Source organism: Zootoca vivipara, chromosome 12 (assembly GCF_963506605.1).
Source record: "Zootoca vivipara chromosome 12, rZooViv1.1, whole genome shotgun sequence".
Lineage (NCBI taxonomy): Eukaryota > Metazoa > Chordata > Lepidosauria > Squamata > Lacertidae > Zootoca > Zootoca vivipara.
In genome coordinates, this window is record NC_083287.1 from 59,499,992 (window position 1) to 59,512,832 (window position 12,841).

The 12,841-nt window shown below is 53.6% G+C and overlaps 1 protein-coding gene across 2 annotated transcripts; it reads left to right on the plus strand.

Moving 5' to 3' along the window:
* Nucleotides 1-624: 624 nt before the first annotated feature.
* On the plus strand, nt 625-12,841 carry LOC118092265 (uncharacterized). Of its 2 annotated transcripts, XM_035130139.2 has the most exons (7): nt 625-821; nt 1,467-1,587; nt 2,357-2,473; nt 4,896-4,994; nt 5,870-6,302; nt 9,040-9,899; nt 11,345-12,841. In XM_035130139.2, the coding sequence occupies exons 1-7, from the start codon at nt 693-695 to the stop codon at nt 12,547-12,549; spliced, it is 2,964 nt and encodes a 987-aa protein (XP_034986030.2). In that variant the 5' UTR covers nt 625-692; the 3' UTR covers nt 12,550-12,841. The 2 variants fall into 2 exon arrangements, with proteins under 2 accessions (XP_034986030.2, XP_034986033.2); XM_035130142.2 differs by lacking the exon at nt 4,896-4,994.

The following is a 12,841-nucleotide window of genomic DNA, read 5'->3' on the forward strand; positions in this document are numbered from 1 at the left end:
TAAAGCAGTGTGTAATTTTTATGAAATAAATAAATGAACGAAATGGCAGCATCTTGGAGCAGTGCTTCCCTGCCGGAGCCCCATTTGGCAGCCCTGCCTCCACTGCAGAGCCACATTATGCCTGCTCTGCCATTGTAAGAGCTCGGTCTTGTCGTGTGGATCTTTTACACTTTGGAACTCCCTGCCTGTTGACTTCCAGCAAGCGCTTTCGCTGCGCTCCTTTCGGCACCTGCGAAAAAACACCCCTGTTTTAGAGAAGCCTGCCCAGATGTTCAGGAAGCTGATGGGAGATTTAATCTGCTCTGCGTCTGTTGTTTTAGCTTTTCCAAAGTCTCGGATGTTTGTTATGAGTTCCTCTTACTAGTAAAGTCTTGTTTTATCTCTTTTTTTGGTCAAACACTTGGAGGTTCTTCCTTTTTAACTGAAAATCTTACGGAAGAAATGACTCCTCAGAGCAGCCCTGTCTCTCCACTTTGGGTTGCTATACATCTGGAATTTCCTGGACAAATCCAGAATACTGCAATCGCAAGCTGTGTCTGGGCAAAAATCAGGGAAATGTCCAGGGCAATCCAATGTTGGCAGTGTTGGTTTTGCACAAAAAAGGTCAACAACTGTTTTGTCCAGATTTTCACTTTCTGAAATATGTCAACCCTCTCTCCGCTTGCTCTCTAGGCTGCCAAGGCCCCCCCTGGATGTCCCCCCGCCCTCCAGATCCACCTGGCGCCTGGCAGGGCCTCTGCACCTGGGAGTGCTGGCACCAGCGAGTCCTGGAGCTCCTGGAGCAGGAGCCGCCGGCCAAGAGCCCCCCACGGGCCGCTCAGGTGAGCCGAGGGAGTGGGCCGTGGGGTCCTTGGCAGGAGGGAGGGGGAAGAAGCAAGAGGGGAATGTCCCTTGCCAGTTGCTGGACGCCACTGGGGGGGAGGAGGAGACTCTTGTGGGCTCTTCCTCTATTCTTATGGAGCCTCCAGGTCCAGAGGCAGTCTATCTGGACTCCTAGGTTCTTTGGGGAGTTTTTCCTGCTGAGAACAGGAGGCTGGCTAGAGGGGCTCCCTTTGGCCTGATCCTGCAGCCCCGTCTCCTGCTCTTACGTCCAGGGCAGGGCCGAGCGGGAGTCACTGCTGGGGACGCAGGGCGCTTCCTCCTCTCCCGCAGGGTGGGTGGGACTTCTCTGTGCCAGACGGCCTTTCTCTTTTTGTGCACGGCACCCTCCCCTCTTGGTGTGGGGTCTTTGTGGGAGATCTGCCCCAGCCCCCTGCAGCAGACGGGCCTTGGCTGTCCTCCCCTGGGGAGGGACCCCTCTCTCAGTGCCTTCTGCCTCACTCCTGATGTTTGGGGGTGCTCAGCCCAAGCTCTGAGCTGCCACATTCTCCCCCCCCACTTCTCTGGAAGAGGCTTATTTTCAGAGGGTGGGCAGAGGGTGCTAGCTCCCCTGACACCGAGCAGGATCCGGCCTGCTTTCCTTCCAGGTGACGTTTGAGGACGTGGCTGTCTACTTCTCGCCTGAAGAGTGGGCCCAGCTGATGGCGTGGCAGAAGGACCTGTACTGGGGTGTGATGAAGGAGAACCACGCCCTGGTGGCCTCGCTGGGTGAGGGTCCCCCTCCGAAAGCCCCCTGGGGGAGGGGGGGTCGCAGCCGCTGGCCCCGAGACACCCCGGAAGGGGAGGCAGCGGCTCTCTCGGGTGGGGTGGGGGTGATGGCGGAGCCTTCAAGTCAAATCAGGCAAGCTTCACCGGTGATCCACTGGATCCCTTGAAGTTCTGGCTTTACCCCCCCCCCCCATCGCCAGCTGAAGGCTCTTTGTCCTCCCTTCAGGCCCTTCCACCTCCACAAGGTCCAGCCTCTTCCTGAGGCCTCTCCTAGCTAAGCCTGGCTTGACATGGGCTTCCAAGGGGGGTGAGGCACATGGTCCCCCCTAGCCGGGACCATTAGGTGGAGCCTCCATGTTCTGCCGCAGTCTTCCTGTGAGTTCCAGAGAGGGCACCTGGCTGGGCCCTGCTCTCCAAGACCCAGGGGGCTGGGCTGGATTTGGCCCTGCTCTCATCCGGCCACCAGGCTCCTCTTCCTCCTTTTTGGCAAAAGTCCCCTCTCAGGGTGGCAGCGGACTAGATGCCCCTTGGCGATCCCTTCCGACGATGCTTCTACGTCCAAACTCTTTTTCCGTGGCCAGGAAGGCCTGAGGCAAATCTCTGACCATTGCCATGGGGAAACCAGTTAGAGGCCCTCTCGCTGCTTCCTTGCTCCTCCAGACATGCCACATCCACCCCCCATCTGCCCCCTTCAGGCCCTTGGCACACCCTTGGGCCCAAGTCTTTCCCGCAGGTGGTGACTTTTCCACTTTCTCTCCCTCGCATGCAGCACCTGCTCGTGTCCCCCAGCCAGAGGTCTTGGGCCGGATAGAGCGAGGGGAGGCCCCTCCTTCCGAGGCCCCCATGGAGGAAAAGCAGGAAGAGGCTCCCCGAGTGCCCAGCCCAGGTGAGTGAGGCCCCTCGAGGGGCGAAGGTACTGACTGAGTCCTGCCTTTAAGGGGGTTGGGCTAGATGACCCTTGGGGGTCCCTTCAAACCCTACAACTTTGTGAGCAGCAAATGCGGCCACTGCTGAACCCGATGCCTCTCAGTTGGCATCAGTTGGTGACCTGGTGCGCATGTGGGTTGGCTGCTCTGGGCTGGCTATGGAGAGCAGTGAGTGGGAATCCTTTTCTGGAGCTCCTGTCTCCTTTGTGCATCCACAGGAGAAACCCCTTGACAGGCAGGAGTCTGGGGGTGTCTTACCCCCAGGGTTACACCACCCCTGAGGTGTGGCTTCTTATCCAAGGCGAGCAGGGAGCAGAGGAAGCTGCTCGATGTTGGTCTGTGGAGCTCAGGATTGCCTACACTGGCTGGCAGCAATCCCTGGCAGCGTTTTGCTCTTGTGCCCATCCTGCTGTGACCATCAGTGACGTCCAGCTGAGCTTCGGAGTTTCCTCCTCCTTGCCGTTGTCAGCCTTTCCCAGCATTTATGGTGTAGAAACCTCCTTGCAAATTCTGCGGGAACAGTTTATTGCCTCAGGACAACTCAAACCCACGAGGGGCATCGAGTTGAGAGGTGCTGGGGCTTTAGACCTGCCAATGCACATACACACATTCTTAGAATCATAGAATCCTAGAGTTGGAAGAGACCACAAAGGCCATCCAGTCCAACCTCCTGCCGAGCAGGAAACACCATCAAAGCATTCTTGACATATGCCTGTCAAGCCTCTGCTTAAAGACCTCCAAAGAAGGAGACTCCACCACACTCCTTGGCAGCAAATTCCACTGTCGAACAGCTCTTACTGTCAGGAAGTTCATAGAATCATAGAATCCTAGAGTTGGAAGAGACCACAAGGGCCATCCAGTCCAACCCCCTGCCAAGCAGGAAACACCATCAAAGCATTCTTGACATATGCCTGTCAAGCCTCTGCTTAAAGACCTCCAGAGAAGGAGACTCCGCCACACTCCTTGGCAGCAAATTCCACTGTCGAACAGCTCTTACTGTCAGGAAGTTCATAGAATCATAGAATCCTAGAGTTGGAAGAGACCACAAGGGCCATCCAGTCCAACCCCCTGCCAAGCAGGAAACACCATCAAAGCATTCTTGACATATGCCTGTCAAGCCTCTGCTTAAAGACCTCCAAAGAAGGAGACTCCACCACACTCCTTGGTAGCAAATTCCACTGTCGAACAGCTCTGACTGTCAGGAAGTTCTTCCTAATGTTGAGGTGGAATCTTCTTTCTTGTAGTTTGAATCCATTGCTCCGTGTCCGCTTCTCTGGAGCAGCAGAAAACAACCTTTCTCCCTCCTCTATATAACATCCTTTTATATATTTGAACATGGCTAGCATATCACCCCTTAACCTTCTCTTCTCCAGGCTAAACTCCTTGGCAGAAAGGGAGGGAGGACAAATCATGCCAGAGGCCTGGGGCCTTGAGCTGCTTCAGACAGGGCCCCGCAGCCAGCATCCTGAAGACAAACCAGCCAAGAGCCAGACCCAGCAGCTAGGGCCATTTTGCACATACTGTACACCCAAATGGCACCGGCAAGGCCTCTCCAGGCTTTCAGGCTCAGGGGAATTTCTACACACAGAGTAAGTGCTCCGTCAGAGAGTTAGGGCTTCCCTCCAAGCACAGTGGCCTGTCCTGTGTGCCTTGGGGATGACTCTCTCCTGCTTCCCTTACACACACACACACACACACACACACACACACACGGTGGCTCTGGCTGCGGCAGGACTCGCCCCCAGCCCCCTCCCTCTCTCCCCCTGGGTGGCAGCGGCAAAGGCAGTCCCTTCCCCCGGAGACCTTGGGGGTTCCCTCCTCCAGCCTTAAATTTAGACACAGCTGGATTGTAAGCAAGCAAACAAACTTCAAGGCAGTTTACAAAAAAGATAAGCCCATCAAATGATCGTGAAGAAAAATTAACAACAATTTAAGACTTTTGAAGAGGAAAAATAACACCAAACTAAAAAGCAGAATTAAAACTCGCGCCAGCATTCTAAGCACCTGGTTGGCTTGTCTAAACAGGAATGTTTTTTAGCAGGTTCTGAAAGGGGGGAAGGCGAGTACCTGCCCAGTGTCAATAGGCAGGGAGTTCCAAAGGGCAGCTGCTGCCGCACTAAACAACCAAGTTCTTACAGATGTGGAACAGGTCTTAGGTGGCACCTGGAGCTGTGCCCGTTCCTCTGATCAAAGCGGTCAAGTGACACCTGTGGGGTCAGACGATCTCCTAGGGAGACGGGTCCCAAGTTGTTAAGGGACACTAATAGTAGCTCTAGGAATTCTCTTTCCATCCCTTTTCCTTACAAACAGGTAGGTGCAATTTGACTCTACCTTCTAAGGTTCCCTTCTCCTTCTCTCTCCCACTCTCTCTTCTGGGGGCAGGTTCTGGGGCTAAGGGGCAGCTGGAGGTCAGGAGAGGACCAGGTGGGGAGCATCCCTGCAGCAAGACTCCGACAGAAAAAGCCAAGAGGGACGCTCTGGGTGAGTGGCGCCAGAAGGCTTAGTGGCAGAGGCCCTGCCTTGCAGGAAGAAGGTCCCGGGTTCAAGTCCCGCTGGCATCTCCAGGGAGGGCTGGGAGAAAGACCCTGCTGAGACCCTGGAGAGCCATTGCTGCCGGTCAGTGCAGGCCACCCTGGGCTAGAGGTATGCAGCTGGATGGTCTGGGGCATGTGCTCCCTCTCCACCCACCCTGGGGGTGTTTTCCTGCCCTCCTGGGAAGGAGTGGCTCTGGGCGAATCAGGCTGGCCAGAAAGGGAACCTGAGGGGTGGGGGAAGGGGCACGGGAGCACAAAGGGGAGCTCTCTGCAAATGGGGGGGGGCTACTTGAGTTGCAGGTGAGTTTCTCCAGGGACACAGAGGGTCTCTGCCTCCCTCCGGAGCAAGGCTGTTTGTGCCCCTTTGTGATTTGAAATGGGGTGGTCCGAAATGGGCAGAGTCACTGGGGGACCTGCAAAGGCCATCACATCCAGAAGAAGGTTGCCTTGGCGACCTTTTATTTCTTCCCCCAGCCACCTGCTTTTTTGCTGAAGAACCTTGAGCTTCCCAGCTTGGAGTGCACCCTCTTTCCTAGCCCTGGCATATAGACGTCATGCCGTGTCACTATTCATTTATATGGCACCTATTGGCCTAAAACGACACCCTGGGGCAAAGCAGAGAATGCAAACACAACAGAAATCAAACTAAATCTTGTTTCAAAAGTATTCAAAGACATCTGTTTTCCTTCCCTTAAAGTCCTTCAAGAGCAGCTCCTGGCTTGGAGGGTCCCAGGCAGGGTGGGGGCAAGGCAGGGGCATGGCTGGCCCTCTGGTCTCTCACCTGTATTGACCTGCCCTTTCTCCTCTGTCCTCCTTCCCCAGCTGACACCAAGCCCCACATCAAGTGCGAGGAGCAGCGGGGGGACCCCCAGGGGCCAGCCACCCACCACTGCAAGGACTGCGGCTCCAGTTTCCCCGACCGGGACGCCCTGATTTCCCACGTCCTGCGCACCCACTTTGGCGAGCGAGCGCTGCCTTGCCCGCAATGCGGAAAGTTCTTTGGCAGTGACAGCAGCCTGGCGGCCCACCAGAGCACCCACGGCCTGGAGCGAGTCTTCACCTGCATCGACTGCAAGAGCACCTTTGTCTACGAGGAGCAGGAGGCAGGCCGGATCCACGCCCAGCTGGCCCTGGGGAAGCTTTTCAAGTGCTTTGGCTGCAGCTGCAAGATCGCCGCCCTCCTGGCCAGAGACCAGAAGCCAGAGGCACAGGAGGGCTGCCCTCCCTTTGGGGAGCTGGATGCCACCTTCTACAGGTGAGGAGTCTGGGATTTGCGGGAATGGATCCTCCAGAGTCAGGGGTCACCTCCAGGCATCCTTGACCTGAGAAATTCATCTTGTGGGTTTTTAAAATAAAAAGCTCCTGGCCTTTGGTCATTCTCTTCCCAGCCTTCCACCATCCAAGGGCCAAAACTAACAAGATTGAATTTCCAAAGCAACAAATGTCAGGTTCTGCAATTAGGCAGGAAGAATCAGATGCACAAATCTAGGATGGGGGATGCCTGGCTTACTAGCAGCGCATGTGAGAAGGATCCTAGGGGTCTTGGTGGACCACAAGCTGAACATGAGTCAACAGTGTGATGCAGCAGCAATAGGAAAAAGCGAATGCTATTCTAGGCTGCATCCACAGAAGTCTAGTGTCCAGATAATAGAATCCTAGAGTTGGAAGAGACCCCCAAGGGCCATCCAGTCCAACCCCCTGCCGAGCAGGAAACACCATCAAAGCATTCTTGACATGTGCCTGTCAAGCCTCTGCTTAAAGACCTCCAAAGAAGGAGACTCCACCACACTTCTTGGCAGCAAATTCCACTGCCGAACAGCTCTTACTGTCAGGAAGTTCTTCCTAATGTTTAGGTGGAATCTTCTTTCTTGTAGCTTGAATCCATTGCTCCGTGTCCGGTTCTCTGGAGCAGCAGAAAACAACCTTTCTCCCTCCTCCATATGACATCCTTTCATATATTTGAACATGGCTACCATATCACCCCTTAACCTTCTCTTCTCCAGGCTAAACATACCCAGCTCCCTAAGCCGTTCCTCATAAGGCATCGTTTCCAGGCCTTTGACCATTTTCGTTGCCCTCCTCTGGACACGTTCCAGCTTGTCAGTATCCTTCTTGAAGTCATAGAAGGGAAATAAAAAAATTCCTTCAGTAGTACCTTAAAGACCAACTAAGTTTATATTTTGGTATGAGCTTTCGTGTGCATGCACACTTCTTCAGATACCAAGAAGTGTGCATGCACACGAAAGCTCATACCAAAATATAAACTTAGTTGGTCTTTAAGGTGCTACTGAAGGAATTTTTTTATTTTGCTTCGACTCAGACCAACACGGCTACCTACCTGTATCATAGAAGGGAAGTCATAGTCCGGCTCTCTTCTGCCTTGGTCAGACAAACACCTGGAACACTGTGTCCCTTTCTGGGCTCCACAATTTAAGAAGGATGTTCACAAGCTGGAAGGTGGGCAGAGCAGGGAAACCAAGACGATCAGGGGTCTAGAAGCCAAGCCTTATGAAGAGCAATTGAAGGAGACGGGAAGATTAGCCTGGAAAAGAGGAGTGAGAGGAGAGGAGTGAGAGGGACCCAAGGGAGAGCCATATTCAAATATCTCCACGGCTGTCACAGGGAAGAAGGAGCAAGCTTGTTTTCTCCTGCTCTGGAGGGCAGGATCCAAACCAAATGTCAGGGAGGTTGCTGGCTACCCTCGAGCAACGACACTCCAAACCATCTTGTCTTTAGTACTTTTATTGTGAAAGCTATTTACAATGCAAGAGCTTCCTCGAAAACATGTCTACTCAGTACGATCAGATTCTCCCAATGGCGCTTTTCGGCTCCTCCCCCAGCAGGGTAGTTTGGGGACCCCAAATCTCCTCCCCCTGCATTTGCGAGCCGCTGATCGCCTCAGTTCCGGGGTGAATTTGAAAGGACGCCCCTCTGCTGTTTCCCCGCTGGAACTCTCTGCCGGCCCCTCCTTCCTTGCTGGTATCCCAGGCTGCAGGTAGGGCTCTGAGCCCTGGCCCGCTCCTCTCACTTCCTCCTTCCTGTCTCCTGTCCCTCCGCTGTTGTCCGAGCCATTCGAAGAGCTGGATTTGATGAGGGGTGGCTGTTCCTTGCATACCTGCCAAGTTCCTCTCTGAAAAATAAGGGACCGGACGGAAGTAGCATACCGGAAGTAGCGCGGCGGCCATTTTGGAACTGGGCGGAGCATGCTCAGAAGTGACTTTTGATGCTGCTGTGCCCAGTTCCAAAATGGCCGCTGCACCAGAATAAACCGGGGGGAAACAAAAAAAATCGTTTTTTCGGCTGGGGACAGCTGGAAAAACGGGGTTTTTCCTGGGAATACGGGAGACTTGGCAGCTATGGTTCCTTGTAAGCCCATCCCTTACACCAATGGATTCAAGTTACAAGAAAGGGTATTCTGACTAAATATCAGGAATAAGCTTTCGGACAGTAAGATCTATGCCACAGCAGAAGGGTCTCCCTTATGAGATGGTGGACTCTCCTTCCTTGGAGGTCTTTCCCATCTCTGGAAGAACTATACAATTCCTGTTGCCTTACAAAACCAAATAATATTTTACAGGATTCATCTCATCCTGGATATAGTCTTTTTGCACCATTGCCTTCAGACAAGAGTTACAGAACAATTAAATCAAGAACGAATAGATTAAAAAACAGCTTCTATCCAAGAGCTATAACCATCTTAAATGCTGTAACTAAATAATATGATCTTGGGGAGTTGTGATGGGTGTGGGTGTAATTGTGTTTTTGTTTTGTTTTTATGGGATGGCATTCAATTTCGTTGTACTATGTACAATGACAATAAAGTATCTATCATCCATCTATCTATCTATCTTCAAGAGAGGTTGGATGGCCACCTGTCAGGGATGCCTTAGCTGTGATTCCCCCATTGCTGCGGATTGGCCTGGATGACCCCGGGGGTCCCTTCCAACCCCTCCATTCTGCCTCACTGCCCCCCTCTCCTTTTCATCCCTCAGCCGCCAGCGCGCAATGGAGCAGGTCCGCCAGCGGGCCGCCCACTGGACCACCTCTGAGACCAAGGCTTTTGTGGAGCTGTGGGGGGACGACCGCGTCCAGACGGCCCTTTTTGACAACTATCGCAACGAGGTGCAGTACAAGCGGCTGTCGGACAAGATGCGGAAGATGGGCTTCCACCGCAACCTGGAGCAGTGCCGCCAGCGGGCCAAGGACCTGCGCAGGGGCTTCAAGGAGATCCAGGACGGCAACCTGCACTCCAACCGGGCACGGCAGACCATGCCCTTCTTTGCCCTCCTGGACCGCTTCCTGCTGATGAGCCGGGGGCTGGTGGTGCCCAAGGTGTGCGTCAACAGGACCAAGCAGAGGGGGCGCAAGGGCAGGGGGCGCAGGGAGGAGCCCCAGGGGCAAGCCCCCTTCCTGCTCGCCCAGCACCCCAACTTGCAGGACCTGGCGCTGCAGGAGCAGGATCCGTACCTCCATGCCCTGGCGCTCCCTGGCTTCCACCTGCAGAGCCACTTCACAAGCCAGTATCGCCAGGGGGCCAGCCTCCCTGGCTACCAGCTGCCGCCCCCCGACCAGGACCCCCCGGGCAACGCTGTGGGGCTGCCTGGTGGTCCGCTGGAGGGGCAAGACAAGGACTCGCCTGCCCTGCGACTGGCGGACTTCTCCCTACGGCCGCAGGACCCAGACGCCTCTCTCGCCATGGAGTCCTGCCGGGCAGCTGCTCGCAGCCAGAGCCAGGACATGGTGCTGAGCCCCATCAATGGGCTTTCAGCCACCAGCAGCCTCTGGTCAGAAATCGCCAGCATGACTACTATGGAGAACCCCACTGGCGTGGCAGCCCCAGGAAGTGCCCAGCGTGAGTATCTGCTTATTGGCTTATTTATTCCTTCACAGTATTTACAGCCTGACCTTCATTGAGCGTTTTCCATCCCAGAGCAAAGTAGTAGAAATGAGCACAGAAGCAAAATATATAAAAACTGCAGAATCATATAAACAGGACCACTAAACAACTAGAAAACTTCTATCATACGCTAAACCAGGCACCCCCAAAATATGAACAACCAGATTAAAAAAATTATGAATGACCAGATTTAAAAAATTATGAACGACCAGATTAAAAAAATTATCTACAATTATCAACAGGGTTAATGATTGAAAAGAAAATTAAATATTTAGGAGTGTGGTTAACTTGTCACTTATGGGAGGGATATCCGATAAAAATGCATGTGCTAACAAAAATGTTATTTCTGTTTCAAACAATATCAGTGATCACCAATACAATATGCTTTTAAAAATGGCAGAAAAATATCACTAGATTTATCTGGCAGGGGAAGAAACCAATAATAAAGTATGCCAAAGAAAGAGCTGGATTCTCCTTACCAGATCTGAAATTATATTTTGAGGTGTCTTGTCTTTGCCAGTTAAAGGAGTGGATGTCATTGGAAAACTGTTCCATATTAGATCTTGACGGACATTTGGCTGGCACGCCTATCTGTGGTATGACAAGGTTAAAGTTCATAAAGCTTTTTTGAATCATGTTATAAGAAAACTGGTGTATGAAGTATGGGACAAATACAAAAAATTATTAGAACACAAAACACCATGGTGGCCCTCTCCACTTGAAGCAATATTGGTGAAAAAAAGGAATACGAGAAATGATTGGACAACATATAAAGAATTATTAAAAGTAGATCAAGGTTTAAAATTAAGGAGGTTTTAAGATATAAGGGAATTAGTACCCATTTTGTTGCAATATCACCAACTTAATAAAGTGTTTGAGTTGTACAAAAAGAAGGGTTTTTTAAAATAAAACCTCCCAGTTTGAAAGGGAATTGTTAGAAAATAATTTAATAAATGGGGAAAGTTTGAAAAACTATTGTAAACAATGACACACATTGGTAGGGTTGACAAAAATTGAACTATAAAGAATTTATAAGAATAGAGTTATGAAAGAGATGCAGAGGAGGAAATCATTATATTAAGATCCACAATTGGGGGAGGGGGGAGTCAAAGGGAATTATATGTTTGTTTTTATTTCACTTGTATGTGTAAAATAGAAAATGCAAAAATAAAATAAGAGTCCGGCAAAAGCACCTTCCTGGTGTCAATAGGCAGGGAGTTCCAAAGTTCTGCCACACTAAAAGATCCAAGTTCTTACAAAGGTGGAGCGAGTATTCTGTGGCACCTGCACCCGTCCCGTTCTGCCATGTGGGGCAGGGCTATTTTGCAGAAACCGAACTATAAATATTGAGAAAGCAACTCATGCCTCTCTTTTTCTTCCTTCCACCCCCCCCCCATCAGCCTGGCACCCTGGGAAGGCCCCCAGCTCCTCTGCAAAGCGGATGCGCGACCTCCGCTTGCGCCGCCGGAGGCAGCGGGCCGCCATGGCACGGGTGCTGCTGGGCGCCAGCTACCGCCCCAACGACCGGACAGTGTGGAGCAAGACGCAGAAGACGGACTGGTGGGACAACCTGGTGGCCGGGCCAGCCGAGGACGGCGAGTGGGTGCGCTACTTCCGCATGTCGCGGGAGGCGGTGCTGGAGCTGGTGGAGAGGCTGCGCCCCGTGCTGCAGCGGGAGGACACCAACATGCGGGCCGCCATCCCCGTCGACAAGCGCGTGGCCCTCACGCTCTGGAAGCTGGCCACCTCGGAGAGCTACCGCTCGGTGGCCCACCAGTTTGGCGTGGGCGTCTCGACCGCCTCAGTCATTGTCATGGAGGTGTGCGAGGCCATTCACGACGTCCTGCTGCAGGACGTGGTCCAGCTGGGGGATGCCCAGGCCGTCATGGAGGGCTTTGAGCGGCTTGGCTTCCCCAACTGCATTGGCGCCGTGGACGAGACCCACATCCCCATCCTGTGCTCACCCCACGGTGCGTCGGCCTACATCAACGGCAAGGGGCTGGTTTCCATGGTGCTGCAGGCCCTGGTCGACAGCGCAGGGCGCTTCATGGATGTCTACGCCGGCTGGTCAGGCGGCCTGCAGGACTCGGGCCTGCCGTGGGGCTCCCCGCTCTTTGAGCGCATGGAGAAGGGCACCTTTGGCCCCCAGACCACCACTGAGATCGAGGGTGTGGCCGTGGGACCCGTCCTACTGGGGGGTCCTGCCTGCCCCCTGCGGCCGTGGCTGATGAAGCCGTACACAGACACCCCGGAGGGGCCTCGGCACCACTTCAACCTGTTGCTGGGCAAGTGCCGCAGGGCCGTCACCTACGCCTTTGAGCGGCTCAAGGGCCGCTGGCGCTGCCTCCTCAAGCGCCTAGACGTGGCGGAGAAGAACGTCCCGCTGGTCATCGTCGCCTGCTGCATCCTGCACAACATCTGCGAGAGCCGCAACGAAGCCATGCAGGAGGGTTGGGAGGAGGGCATGGACTACGCTGACCTGCCCTCGGCGGAGGGCCACGCAGACGCCTTCTCGGACGCGGAAGAAGGGGCTGGGGAGGCGCACGGCGTCCGTGAGGCCTACTGCGCATTCTTCGAGAAGAGGCGGCAGGCAGAGGAGCTCTGAGGGGCGCTGTGCGTTGTGTGTGTGTGTTGTGCGAGGACACCCCCTTCCCCACCCCACCCCGTGGGTGTTGCAAAGACGCGGGGGGGGGGGGGGAGAGAGACAGGAACTCAGGCTAACTCAGGTTACAATTCTCTTCCGTGACTTCGCAGGGGGACAACGTCCAGGGTCCCCCTCGGTGAAGTCTGCCTGCTCACCGGTTGCACTGTTTTGACCTTTTATAAACTTTTTATAAAAATTGGCTTAGTACCAAGTTTTCACCTTGGACCTCAATAAATCCTTGTTCTTCTTGAAA

What these genes read in the sequence shown, in the direction of transcription:
- LOC118092265 (XM_035130139.2), top strand. Translation starts at nt 693, where the DNA reads ATGTCCCCCCGCCCTCCAGATCCACCTGGCGCCTGGCAGGGCCTCTGC. An exon ending in GCCCCCCACGGGCCGCTCAG is followed by an intron (nt 822 to 1,466) that starts GTGAGCCGAGGG and finishes CTTTCCTTCCAG; the next exon opens with GTGACGTTTGAGGACGTGGC. An exon ending in AGCCAAGAGGGACGCTCTGG is followed by an intron (nt 4,995 to 5,869) that starts GTGAGTGGCGCC and finishes CTCCTTCCCCAG; the next exon opens with CTGACACCAAGCCCCACATC.